This window comes from Lissotriton vulgaris, chromosome 4_1 (assembly GCF_964263255.1).
Source record: "Lissotriton vulgaris chromosome 4_1, aLisVul1.2, whole genome shotgun sequence".
Taxonomy (NCBI): domain Eukaryota; kingdom Metazoa; phylum Chordata; class Amphibia; order Caudata; family Salamandridae; genus Lissotriton; species Lissotriton vulgaris.
Genome location: NC_141691.1, coordinates 745,173,144 through 745,187,984, shown reverse-complemented (window position 1 = coordinate 745,187,984; position 14,841 = coordinate 745,173,144). Strand labels below are relative to the sequence as shown.

General features: G+C 43.9%; 1 protein-coding gene across 1 annotated transcript in view; it reads right to left on the bottom strand.

The window, feature by feature from the left end:
• Positions 1-2,726: 2,726 nt before the first annotated feature.
• The window catches only part of LOC147722522 (uncharacterized), a 364,894-nt gene continuing 352,779 nt past the window's right edge, over positions 2,727-14,841 (bottom strand). Inside the window, exon 7 of the mRNA XM_086965046.1 lies at positions 2,727-3,790. Coding sequence (XP_086821172.1) covers positions 3,613-3,790 — 178 coding nt within the window. The 3' untranslated portion in view covers positions 2,727-3,612. The remainder of the gene's footprint in view (positions 3,791-14,841) is intronic.

Genomic DNA, 14,841 nt, shown 5'->3' with positions numbered 1-14,841 from the left:
TTAGAAGAAAATATATATGGGCTGCTACAAAATGCTAACGGGCCCCTTGAGCACTTTTTTTGCGCCTCACACGCATTCTTTGCACTTCCTTTATATTTTAATTTACTCTTCTAATATGGGCATCCTCCTTGTTAGAATGGTAAATGGAAAATGGATGCCAACTTCACGATGCACGTGAGATTGCGTCATGCTGCACGTGTGTACTTACATTGTAGCACATGCAATCATATAGGCACCCCCTTAGAATGGGTTTTCTTACATAAAAAACCCATTCCAAGATTTTAAGCCATACACGCGCAAGCACCTTGATACATCTGTACTCGTGCGATTATAACAAAGTATTGCGAAAGCCAGTAGCTCAACCTTCTAAAGCCAAGACCTTTTGGCTTTGGAAGAGGTTGTTGGTGCCTTGCTGGAAAAAGCTGTGGAGAAAGCTGTACTTTATTTATAAGCAGACAATGGCTTTCTTTAACACGCCAGTGCAAGAAAGAGCAAAGAAGTCTAATAGCAGCACATTTTCTGAAACAGCCAACAAAAAGTGATCACACAGTGGAACATTCCATCTGGAGCCAGTTTATAGGCAACAGACACCACATTCCTATGGCAGCTACGCTCAGAATAATGACAGGGTAGTGCATGAGCCTTTTTCAGAAATAGCATTGGTGTTGAGCCTGACGCCGAGAAAATAAGTAATATGGATGTAGCCAGAAACAGTCCCCCTTGTGTACAATTTCTATTACTGTACACATAGGACTGGTCTCAATTAGAGGTTGTCAATATTTATATTAAAAAATCTATAAATCGTAAACGTTACTCTATTCCTTTACTATTAATGACTCCACTTACTAGACCATCTGAAATGTGCTTCCAGGGATAATACTTGGAGAATTATAACCAGTGGGAGTCTGGCACTAGATTCAAATCCCAGCAGTTAAACTGTAGAAGTGATCTCTCAGTGCTGTCATTTAACCAACACCCTGAGAGTAGTGCAAATGATATGACATCCCGCTTCAGCCACCAATGGCATCACAGGAAATTACAACACATCTAAAATTGGGCCACAGGACGAATATTTTGTTACTCGAGGTGGCAGATGCAGAAATAAGAACATCAGTAAGAGTGTAATGAGACCAGGTGTCCTTCAATTGCATCTAAAGATTAAGTTCAGCGCCTCCTTTTCAACACAGATGATTTATGAAAATTCAGCTCTCAGATGCCAATTACAAACCCTGTTTCGCTGCGATGCTAGGGATTCCACTTAATGCACTAGTACTGCTTAATAACTAGCACTGATAAAGCCAAAAGGTATCACCTATGAGAGATATTGGTTTTGGCAATGTTTTGAAGCCATACTGTACAGCAGTGATGAGATGATGCTTTGCACTATGGCCAAAACACATTTTAAGAAGTACTACAATGCAGCCAGGGCTAATGCCCTTTTTACAAATAAAAAAGTGCATTAGCACTGCATGCGTCATAGCCTTTACTATTATTCTTTTAGCCATGCTGCAAAGCAGCCACACTGCTATACATGGCTACAAATCATTGCCAAAGTCGCCATTGCAAATACAGCAGGAACAAAAGGCAACAGCAGCGCCAATTGTCTCAAAGGCGAGATCTATTGGTTTCGCCAATGTTTGTTAGGTCTTGACACAACACCCCAGTGATTCTAAGTAAAACCAGTTAATCTCTCCATACCTGAAAAAGAAAAAAAAATGTTTGGCAAAAAAAATCCGTTCTCATAAAGAAAGCAATTGCACCCATGTCCATGTCTTAGTGAAAATACATTTGGAAGCAGATATCTGTTGACACAATAAACATCCATTTCGAGGGAGAAAAGGCTTCTTTGAAATGTATTTAGCATAGTAAAACATAGCTACAACTGGAAAGCAGTTCATCAAGGACAATAGGGAAGAAGAACAAATAAAAGTAGTATCTCAATCACAGCGCGATTAGCAGAAGGACAGCAATCAAGGTGAAGCCGTAGACAGTACTTGGTCCATGTTCCACCCAAAAGAAGAGGAAGTGAAGTAAGTGTGCGCTGGTCAGTTAGAAGGCAGCAATTTAGTGTCCCAATGAAAGCAACTAATGTTAAGCAATGGCTGTGCTGCAAGCCCCTTGTAGTATACAATATTTCTTGCAAGCAACAGAACATTCACTGGCACAGGCAAGACCTAAAAATGGTTACTGCAGTTTACATAGATAGGCTTCGGCACGGCTACACTTTGTAACCAGGCCTGGTCACTACGTATCTCAGATCAAGTTACGATATTGCTGCTAAACATGTTATAGAATTAAGTTTCTGACAGATACAGCCCCAAACTGAAGGAATATTTAGCCCAGTGAATGGTTCTCACCTGAAGCTGGTTAAACAGACGATTTATCTGAAAGAATCTCTACATTGTGATCTGGGCTCTCAGAAGCTACTTGTTAAAAGTCAAAAGGTGTACCATGTAAGTATGTATTCTCATTTAGAGATATATCATAGACTAGCTCTTCCCCTTTATGAAAGAATGCTTTGTGCACTTTAGCAGAATTTTACATCATGTCTAAAACTGTACCATTTCGTACTGTATATCAGATAAAGGCCAAGGATTCAAATACTGAGTGACAACGTACATATTGTTTCATTGTGTATCACCCCATTCGAACCTGTGACAATTAACACGGTTCCACTGACATTCTGCAGATAAAACTTTTTTTGCTGGGAATCAAATAAATGAGAATTTATCAAAACTAAATAGTCTTTATTGGGTCACTTTATAAAGATTCCCTTCGTTACGATTTCGATATTGTATATTCGATTTATTGATTCAAGTCAGCTCCGAAACATTTAAATATAAAACTTCTAAACATATTTTGGCTAACAAAATTCTGAGTTTATTTGCAATGATAAGAATTAAAATCAGCTGTCCAAACGCCTATTCTCAGCAAACGTTATGGGTACGAATCGGGAATCACGAATCTGCATTCTCAAGAATGTTCTGTCCTTGTTTCCCTCCTTCCAGCATGGATGCATTGTTTCAAAACGAGACGGCTGTCACCACCATCAGCTTCAGCAAATTCTTCCGGCTCAATTTACTGTAACCTCCTGCTGTTGGGAAAGTCCTTCCTTTAATTACAGCCTCCGGGTTACTGAATGCTCGATGTGTCTGCCTGTCACATGCCTGTTTATCTGCAGTTTCTCATAACAGGGCGGGACCATCCAATCGCTTTCTAAGTTTAGTGGTCCGTTTGACAAGAAGTTCTCGAAACAAGATGAACACAATGTTTTTCAACTGGTCAGTATGACCTCGACTAGCAGAGACAAAGTTCACTTGGTGTCACCACAGTGCAGGCCTCCACATGAAAAGTAACTTGAAAATGTTAAAAACTATGAAGCTTACTTTGTGGCACGTTGACGGCAAGCTCAAGCGTTAAGGACACAGCAGCAATATTGACCAGTCTACACTGGGCTGTACGTCACAGGTCAATGTGACCTTGACTGGGAGAGACAAACCGCCATGGCCTCCACATAAAAGTCACTTGGCGACGTTAAAACCTATGAGGCCTACTTATGAGCACTTTAGCACAATATCAAGTGTTATCGACACAGTCACCTGATGAATATACCTAAGTGTCCCCTGAGGGCTGTGCGTCAGAGGATGACTTATCCAAAGTGAGGTGGTACTTCCTGACATGCTTCTGGAGAAGATGCCTGTCCGGCGAGGAGTACTGGCAGACCTCACAGCTGAACACCTCCCCCGTGTGATGCCGGCGCACGTGCAGGTCCAGGTTCTTCTTCTGAATGCTGCAATGACAACAAAAGGGAGTCGGGAGTCAGACTTTTGTGCCAGATCGCGCTACCACGTCTAAATTATGTTTAGCGACTTCTGAGATTTATTTTCAAATCCGTGCAGCATTTTGTTCATCTCTATTGACAACCAGGAGAGAAACGCCTCCTTCACACACTCCTCCTATTCCCCAAACGGAAAGCGTCACAAAAGCACTTATACAGTCAGAAATAATTTTCTGGCTAGTAAAAGAGGCATGGCACATCGAACAAGCATTTGCAATGAAGTAGGTCTCGCATTTACCAGAGTTTGAGCTATTGGCATTGTAAATGACAATGCCTTTTATTTAAAACAGATAAATAAAAGGCATGGTCATTTACAATGCCAATAGCTTAAACGCTCGCAAATGCGAACCTATTACAAATGTGTTTGTGCTATAAAAAGTTTAAAAAATGTATTAGGAAAGAGCGTGACCAGCCTGCAACAGCAGATCGACAAAGCTATTTGAGAAAATAGTGCTCAGGGGCTATAATTGAAGCCCACTGACTAACAACACACATAACAGGAGGTGTCGCCATGGGAGGTTACAAAATAAGACAAGGCGGTACTAAGGAGGAACTACTAAGACTATTGACCAATGAACAACCACAGTTTACAGTGGACAACGGCACAAGTCAATGAACAATATGGGTGAAGAGTGGGCGGAGCTTCAAGTCCCTACCTGAATACAGCATGCCTCGCAGAGCATCGCATGCGCTGCCCAGGCCCAACCTAAAAAAGCCCTTCGGCGTTGGCAAATTCTGTGTTGTTCTGTGGTGAAAGGCCACCAAGAGGTGAGGAGACTGCAAATAGCTCTACTGCTCCAGACAATGTGAATTTAGGCTTCTGGTATTGAGCACATCTGCCCATCCCACCCTCGAAGCACACCATAAGTGCAGCACTCTCACTAGACATGCAACCAAAGCGGAGTATAGACGGGGTGAACCTGTTGTTAACAAAAGAATGAATAAAAGAGCATTTCCCTTTTTTAAGTTTGAAGTTTATTAAAGTATAAAGAAGCAAAGACAGAGAATGAAGAAACAGTCAGAAGTTATGAAAATCCTCAATTACAGTGACCTGTCGAAACTTAAAAAAAAGTAGCACATTGTACAGCTCCTGTGGAGAAAATAAAATTACACTTAAATCTGAGGAGTTCTTCTCTGCAAACAGGCGCTGGTAGCGAATGGAGTGGATGGCTGGGCTGTGCCACACCAAAGGTCCCTCCTACACACAAGAAGGAAGAGGGAATTCAGGAGGTAAAGACAGTGGTGATCTGAAGCAGACTGCTGCCACTATTAAAGCGGTTACTCATCTCTCCTACCTTTACCCTCAAGTCCGTGTTTTTTCACACAAAATACCATAGAGGTGGGACAGGGCGGTAAAACGGGATCCAAACAGAGTGTCCCTTTAAAGATTAAAGACCCAAGTTAAAAATCTCCCAATTTTTTTCCTGTGAAGAAAATAATATCTATGCCCTACAGATGTAGTGTATGCATGCATAATTCATATGTGATCAACAGAGCAGCTGTTTTAAATAAGTACATCAGGAAGAGTTATACAAGCGTAATGTACACATGTACATGCGTAAGTAAAAGTCACAAATGGTAGAGACTATCTCTGTGACTCAGCCCTTAGGAGGTAATGGGTTACTATGAAACCTTTTCTTACTCTTCCATTTGGTTCTGTCTTATTCCCAACTAGAAGGAGCTCAATACCAAGGAGAAGACACTGGCAGATAGTGACAGCAAAGCCCAGAGACAGGCTTCAAGCAAACAAGAGACAAATACCCTCCCTCAAAGAGTCATCCAAGGAATAAGGGTTACAGAATGAAACAGGAATGACAGTTGACTTATTAATCCAGTGGAATGAGTAGACACTCTTACAGAGCATTACACGCAAATCTTATGGCTTTGAGGAACAGAAGAGACAAGCACTTGTTTGACTAGGGCATTAGTAACATCAGAAGCAAGGGATTAATGCTTTTGATGTTTCAAAGGTAGAACTAGAGTGCAAGAATCAAGAGGGAGAGAGAGGACCAGATAGCTAGTCCAGATCCCCAGTTTATATGTCAGTAAATCAAAAAGAGACTAGCTAGGGATGGGGTTAGTATGACATTAATATTATTATTGTCATAGCGACTCTGTATTGTTTTGCCAATTAGTGGTGGCACCTGTTGGTTTTGGTCTGGTACTGACGAGTTGGTCTCGTAGGTTGTGGCATCTTTTGTAGGCAAACCTGGGTCGTTCCCAATTCCTTTGCCCTGAATTGATGATTCTCCAGTGTTTCTTTATTATTTTTGCCACTTCATTGGAGGCGGTGTTGTAAGTGGTCACACATGTAGTAGGTTGAGTATCACTCTCTTTGGTGACGTCTTCAAGTAGTGCGTCACGATTCTGGTTTCTGGCCCTCTTCTGGGTTTTCTTGATGATCGCCTTTGGGTAACCGCGGTTTTCTAGTCTGGTGGCTAGGTCCGCTGATTGTGATTTGTAGTCATTTACTTTCGAGCAGTTCCTCTCTAATACAGAGGAACTGGCCAAAGGGTAAGTTTTCTTTAAGAGGCCGGGGGTGGAAGCTGGTGTAGTGCAGCAATGAGTTTCTCGCTGTGGGTTTATAGTAGGTTGTGGTTGCTAGGGTTCCGCCTTTAGCTGTTATTTCCAGGTCTAGGAAAGGGAGTTGCTGATTGCTGGCTGTGCAGGTGAACTTGAGGTATGGGTCTCTGCTATTAAGCCAGTTCAGGAAGTTGTCCAGTTCAGGTCGTGAGCCTTCCCAGATGACTAGTATATCATCGATATATCTATGCCATTTCAGTAATAAGGCACTGGCTGAAACATGTTGACACTCTAAGGACGTAGGAGGTCGTAACCCGCCTCTAACGTCCCACAGCCTTATTTTTAACCGCTGACGGAGGCCCATTTAATAAAGTATTCTCACCCCTGGGACCTCCGCCAAGCCGTTTTAACCTCACTTACTCAAACACCCTTCACCGCACACACAGTGACATACCTGCTCCGCTGTAATAAGGCGTCGAAGCACACCCGGGACACGCTAGGTGTCACTGGGTGGGCCCGATGATGAAGCATGCCACCAACTAGGTTGGTGGGTGAGGGCTTTCTAAAGACACCCAACAGGTGCCACCACTAATTGGCAAAACAATACAGAGTCGCTATGACAATAATAATATTAATGTCATACTAACCCCATCCCTAGCTAGTCTCTTTTTGATTTACTGAGAACTAGAGTGCACCCAGGATGTGGACGTTTTTGCGAATAGACTAAGAAAAGGTCTCAGAAAGATAACTGCAAGAACGTGCTCTCGAGTGAGGTAGAAATCTGTATTTGGAACTTTCTTGATAGACTAAAGCAGCATTTGCGTCTCTCCTTTAGTCCCCAGAGTATACTTACGCATAAATGCATATAAATGGAGGCACAAAGCAGAGGAACCTAAACATACAACATGTATTTGCTCTGCAGTGGTCTTTAGAGTGGTATGTGTTAGACCTGGCATCCTTGGTGTGGTTTCCTCTGACTTTTTGCCTTCTGACTGCCTGTTTTGCTGACTTCATTTTTGCTGCTAACCAGTGCTCAAGTGCACGTGCTCTCTACTTAAACTATGGTGACATTGGCTTATCCACAATTGGCATCATTAATTTACTTATAAATGATTCTTAAAGGTCACTACATGAGACTAGGGCCTGTAAATTAAATGCTACTAGTGGCGTGCAGCACGGATTGTGCCACCCACTGCAGGAGCCCTTTAAAAATGCCTCAGGCCTAAAACTGCAGAGCCTGTATGTGGATTTTAGAATACCATGTCGGCCTAGCAGGTTAACCCTCTTGCTAGCCCCAAACTTTCCTTTATAATGCATATAGGTTACCCTTAAGGTAGGCCTTGGACAGCCCCAAGAGCAAAGTTCAGTGCATTTGGGATCCCCAAGTTTGGCATCTCTGGAAACAAAATTTAAAATCCTAACGTATGGTAAAGTTAGATTTTAAATTGTAACTATATAAATGCCATTTTTAGAAAGTTGCAAAAAACACAGTTGATGGACAGAATGTAGAACAATGTCATACATTCACCCCAGTACAAGGATCTGGGCCTAAATCCATCGTTTTTTTGCACTCCACACCACCCTGGGTTAGACACTGGCTATATGCAAATCAGCTCTGACCATGTGCCTCATGGGAACAGTCCAGTCCGAACTACCAAGGCATGTCTTTCCCAGACCGGAATCAAGCATCCAAGGACTGGTTTCTGGCTATCAGCCTTCATCAGCCTGGATAGCTTGACTCCAGTGGTGTGGAGAGCCTGGGACTCACGTCTGAGTATACCCAGCACACTCGGGGTGAAAATTGCAAAAAACACAGTTGATGGACAGAATGTAGAACAATGTCATACATTCACCCCAGTACAAGGATCTGGGCCTAAATCCATTGTTTTTTTGCACTCCGCACCACCCTGGGTTAGACACTGGCTATATGCAAATCAGCTCTGACCCTGTGCCTCATGGGAACAGTCCAGTCCGAACTACCAAGCCATGTCTTTCCCCGGCCGGAATCAAGCATCCAAGGACCGGTTTCTGGCTATCAGCCTTCTTCAGCCTGCATAGCTTGACTCCAGTGGTGTGGAGAGCCTGGGACTCACGTCTGAGTATACCCAGCACACTCGGGGTGAAAATTGCAAAAAACACAGTTGATGGACAGAATGTAGAACAATGTCATACATTCACCCAAGTACAAAGATCTGGGCCTAAATCCATCGTTCTTTTGAACTCCATACCACCCTGGGTTAGACACTGGCTATATGCAAATCAGCTCTGACCCTGTGCCTCATGGGAACAGAAAGAACATATTTGGAAGGTTCCCCTGGTTATGTTCACAGGGAGGGGAGCGAATACAACAAAAAGTAGAGACCCTGTGATTTGTGTAAGCAGAAAAGTCAGAATACTGACTGTGGAGAGAAACGTGTGGGGGAATTATGCTTTAGGTAGAAATTGTACTGGCTACGGGATGTTGAACACCTAACCCGCTGTGTGTCACACCTCTGGTAAATAGACACTGCAAACTAGGAAATGAGAACAATTTATACAATTTATTATGGTACCTCCCTATAGGGTTACACTCTAAGTTAAAAACATTGGTTAAAAACAATTATCGTCATTTTAGAAAAAACACAACATAGACATTAATTTAAAACGACAGTCAAAAGCAAGAGTCGATGCAGCGTTTCATGGCTTTACAATCGTTGCACCTTCTTCAGGACATTTGGCAATATTTGACTTGTACTCTCAAATTGAAGGCTTTGATAATTGAAGACTTAGTCGATTGGGGTCTTAAACGATTATATTTCATCTGGTGGTAACAATGCCTTTCTTCATACTATTATTTGTGCTTTTAAATCTGCACGGAGGACCCACCGGAGTTTACTTTGCGGCCTTTTTCAATTAAAATTGTCGGATCCCTTCATCAAATTGGAATCAATGCGATTGGAGTGCTCGTTTTTATTTGATCAGAGGTAGATTTATCCGATATGAACGGTTCGATTTACTTCCTCTGGTTCATCAGCCTGATTCGATAAATTCGGCCTCCCTGCTCCTCCGCGTCTGTATCGTCCATCAACTGTGTTTTTTGCAATTTTCACCCCGAGTGTGCTAGGTATACTCAGACGTGAGTCCCAGGCTCTCCACACCACTGGAGTCAAGCTATCCAGGCTGATGAAGGCTGATAGCCAGAAACCGGTCCTTGGATTCTTGATTCCGGTCTGGGAAAGACATGGCTTGGTAGTTCGGACTGGACTGTTCCCATGAGGCACAGGGTCAGAGCTGATTTGCATATAGCCAGTGTCTACCCCAGGGTGGTGTGGAGTGCAAAAAAACGATGGATTTAGGCCCAGATCCTTGTACTGGGGTGAATGTATGACATTGTTCTACATTCTGTCCATCAACTGTGTTTTTTGCAATTTTCACCCCGAGTGTGCTGGGTATACTCAGACGTGAATCCCAGGCTCTCCACACCACTGGAGTCAAGCTATCCAGGCTGATGAAGGCTGATAGCCAGAAACTGGTCCTTGGATGCTTGATTCCGGTCTGGGAAAGACATGGCTTGGTAGTTCGGACTGGACTGTTCCCATGAGGCACAGGGTCAGAGCTGATTTGCATATAGCCAGTGTCTAACCAGGGTGGTGTGGAGTGCAAAAAAACGATGGATTTAGGCCCATATGCTTGTAATGGGGTGAATGTATGACATTGTTCTACATTCTGTCCATCAACTGTGTTTTTCGCAACTTTTAGAAAGTTGGCATTTTCTTACTTTACACATTTGGTGCCTTCTGCCGGTCTCTGAAAATACGTCTGGGGTGGGTGACAGCTGGGCTTTGTGTATTCCCTCCAGACAGCCTCATACAAAGGGAGCTTAGGTGTGACTGATGAGCCATCCACATCCTACTGGGCCATCCTGGGCAGGATGGGAGGAAGGAGCGGACACTTACACCTGAATAGACTGTGCCTGGCCCAACGCAAAAGGCTGCATATCCCCTGTAGTGAGCCTGGAGCCAGTATAGGAAGGACAGGGACTCTGTGCACTTCAAATGCCTCTCTTTGAACTCCACACTCCCCCCCAAACTTCAAATGCAAAAGTGGGTATAAGTAAAATATTCCTGACACCACCAAGTCAGTACACTTGTGGACTTGAGGATACTCTGCCAGGAAGAAGGACTGTTGTGCTGCTGAAAGAACTGTCACTCTGGTGGACTCTCCTGGACCTTGATGGACACCTGCTCTGCTGTGTCTGACATGCAGCCTGTTACCCTTGTTGACTGGGGGTGAGAAGGGATAGACCTGCATTTCTACACCCCAGAACCAAAGGCTTGCTTGATTGCCTCCTATTCTGAGGTCTCAGGGACATTAAAGACTTCCAACAACCCAGCACCTGGACTAAGCCAACTGTGAGCCTTGCCCTGCTAAGTGGTGCCAACCCAGTACTGGGCCCTTGGAGGTGGGATTTCTGTGCTGCAACTAACAAAATCCACACATTGTCCTTGTTACGCTGGTCAGAACGATGCATCTCCTCCGGGACCTACATATCCCCTGCTTTGAGGACATCGCATCACCGATTGCGAAGCATGACGATAGTGCATCACCAACATCAGAAGAAGCTGCTGCATCACATTTTACCAAATCGTAATCAATACATCGCCAACATCCACAGGGATTGACGGTGACGCATCGCCTCCTTTGCTCCACGCATTGGGCATCGTCGACAGTCCAACAAGGTACAATTTTGTACTACCAGATGACGTGTAACACTCCCATCTTATCTTTATTCCTTCTGTTTCCTGGTTCGATTGTCCTATGAGTTCACGCCTAGTGGTACTAAATTGTATCTATGAGGATTTATGAGATAACAACAGGAGCCAACACTGGTTTAATGAATACATTGGGAAATTGATCAAGCCCTGATGAAGTCCCACTGCGACGAAACGCGTTGGCTGGGCCGAATGGATTGCTTCGGTCAAATTGGCATTTTTGGAATAATACTGGATTCAAAGCAACTTGCAAGACTCAGGAATAACTTTTATTCATCACATCATGACTACTTGATCTATTGCTGGAGAAGAGTTTAACCATCTGTTGATTTTGGAACAGATAATCCTGTATAGAATTGAACGCTCCTTTTAATTTGTTTTTTCACAGGAAAACTGGTTTGGACATAGGTTTCCATCCCTTATCTCTGTCTCCTAATTGTCTGTAGGAACAGAAGGCCTCCTGCTCAGGAATATTGTACAAGCCCTTCAAAGGCATCTTCACCTATGAAGGCTGCCTTTTGGGCTAACACCCTGAGTGGCCATCCTGGGAAAGAAGGGGAGACCTTGCTCTGTGGCAACTGGCTTTGTTCCGGGGCCTGGGAGCTGTTCACACAACTCCTGAGGCGGTCAGAAACCCAGCTAGGTGTCAATGCCTTTGTGAGACTACTGGAGTGCAGAGTGACAACTTTCTAAAAGCTGCTTAACTTTAAAAGTGACTTTAAATCCGACCTGTGCATCAGGTTGGGTTTAATGTCACAATTAATGTGATACCTTACTTGTTACACACTGCAGTGGAAGGCTGGGGTCCATTTTGACTCTGTCCCATGCAGGGTGGCACAACGAGTGCTGCAGCCCTGGATGAACGCTGTCTTACATGCCCTGGGTACCTAGGTTACCATACACTAGGGACATATAAGTAAGTCAGTTCTTGTCAATTGGGTGCATCCAATTCAACCTGGTACAGGATTGGAACACTGGCACTGGGGTCTGGTTCGCAGGCCTCTGCGCACTCTTGGAGTCATAAAACTAGCAGCAGCATCAGGGGCGGCTCCTCCGTGTGCATGTAGGAGCTTCACGAATAGGCCAGAGCTGAAAAATAAAATGGCAAAAAAGTTTATTTATTACAATTTTATTTTTCTGCAACCGGCCCATCCTGATCTGAGTGACAGGACGGGGCGGGGTCAGAGCTGCCAATTGGTAGCAGGGAGCTGTCCACTTTAAAATGCGCATGTTTCTTTGGGTGGCTGTCTTGCTATGACCAGCCAGACGTGCGCATTTTAAACTTCTCTTGGACAGCTGGGTTAGAGAAAGTACAGGCCTTCAGTGCTCTTAAAAGCGATGAGAGAGGCCACTCCACCCAATCCTGGCACTGTGCTCATTCTGGTAAGAGCAGTGCCAGGATTGGTTAGGGAAGTTGGTTGAATCCCGTGGTAGAGACGACCGGTGGAGGAGGACGTCGCGGTGCGACTTAAGGTAAGTAGTGGGTTTTTTTTGCGTTACCCCTGCCTCACTGCACTCGGTACATGGCAGCCACAACTGAGCAGCATCAGTCCAGAAATGTAGGGGTGAACATGCAAAATAGGCATTTCCTTACAGGCATCTTCTTATTATCACAGCAATTCTTGTTACACTTCGTCCCAGTTCATACAATCACTAGTCATGTAGGTGGTAATTGTTACTCGTGTCCGTATCCACGCTACATGCTAATAATATCTTTCTATCAAAATACAATGGATAGTTCACCATTATTGACATATTGCCCTGAATAAGTTTGTTGAATGAAATGGTTTGGCTCTATCGACTGGAGTATCACTGATGTGTCCTGGGCCATTCTCCATGCCATTTGGCTCTTTGTTGTGTCCAAGTTGGTTTGCTGTCAAACCAACCCGATCCTTAAGTAGTTAAAAGTTGAAAATGTTTCTAATAATATCCCGTTAACATTAAATGTTCGATTTATAGGGTATTTTGGTTCATATTCAGAAACTTTGTTTAGTAGGATTGAACATCAGTTTATTTGTTTGGCGGTAGGTTTCAAAGCCCTTTAGTATGCGATGCCTAGATAGCTCGTTCAGAGAAAGGAGCGTGACATCATCAGCTAAAAGCATTATCCTAACTTTTTCTCTGCACACATCTGGGGTGTCCAACTTCATGCCTAATAGAAAGTCAGGGACATTGTTTATGTACAGGTTAAACAGAAGCGGGGCTAAGACACATCCCTGCCAGGCACCAACATTTATTATAATATTATTTGTGAACTTCCCATCCATAACATATCAAACTCTAGCTGTTGTTGTTGGTGTAATCGTATGAGCACATTTAGGAGCTGGTCCAGGATATTTTTTTTTTTTTTTTTTGTATGTTCTTATATAGCGCTCGACTACCCGGAGGCATCTCGGCGCTTGCCTTGGGAACCCGTCCTGGCTTTTCCCTGTGAGATAGCCCCTAACAGGCATCCCCAAGGTGAAAGCCAGGCATCCCGCCGCGGGGGGCCGTTGTGGAGATTAAGCAAGCTTAATGCCCAGAGTTGCAGAGTGTGAACCCATGATTAGGTCAGGCACCGAAGCGAGAATTATCGAGTCCGTGGACATTTGAGCTCAAGACCCTGCCGCGTCGGGAATTGAACCCTGGTCCCGGGTCTGACCTCTGCTTCAGGGTCTGCCTGCTCTAACCAGTGAGCCACACTTCTCCCAACCAAGGAAGGTTCTCGTCTACTGAGTCAAAGACCATGTGAAGGGGGACATTTCTGCCTTGAATGTACTTTGTGCTCATTAGGTAACACCTCATGGCCTTAACAATGGTACTCAGGGCCAGATGTAGATGGCCGTTTCAGGCCACTTACCGACCGGTAACTGCCGATTTTGGCCGTTACCAATCGGTAAATGGGTGACAGGTATGTAGGGGGCATTTTTTTACCGTATCGTTAAAATTACCGATTCGGTAATTTTACCGATTCGGTAAAATAAAAATTTGGTAAATTTACCGAATCTGAGGCACCCAGATGTAGGTGGGACTCTTCTGAGTCCCAGAGGCCTTACCGAATCGGTATTTTACCATCAAATCCAATTTGATGGTAAAATACCAATTCCGGTGTGCATGCACATGTGTGCATGCACACCTATGCCATGTGACAGTCAGACCTGCCCTTAGGGCATGTATGCCTGCCACATGGCACCCAAGCCTGTTTTGGGGGTGTCAAAGTGACACTCCCTGCACCCTTGTGAAAATCGGTATTTACCGATTCGGTATTCACCGAATCGGTAAATACCGAATTTTTTCGAATCGTTATTCCAGCACATCTGGAATACCTACATATTCTCAATTACTGAATCGGTAATATTCGGTAATTTTCGGTAATTAAGAATCGGTAAATCTATTTTACCTACATCTGGCCCTCAGTCCTTTCCTAAAGCCAGCCTTGGTTCCAAAAATATATTTTCACTTTCCACCAATACATTCACTTGGATCAATAGGAGCTTCCCATAGATTTTACCCACTCCATCAGAAGAAAAATGTGTAAATAATTTGACGGGTGAAGGCGATTGTCCTTCTAGTATGAGGACAACTATTGAGGATCTACAGGATTAAGTTGGGTGATCACTGCTAAAGACACTACAACACTCTCAAAGCTGAGGGCCTTGTCTGTGCAGAGTTGTAATGACCTCTTTACAACGAAATTCCATAGCCCAGGAGACTAATCAATTTCCCTTAAGCTAGCAATCAAGCAATCCC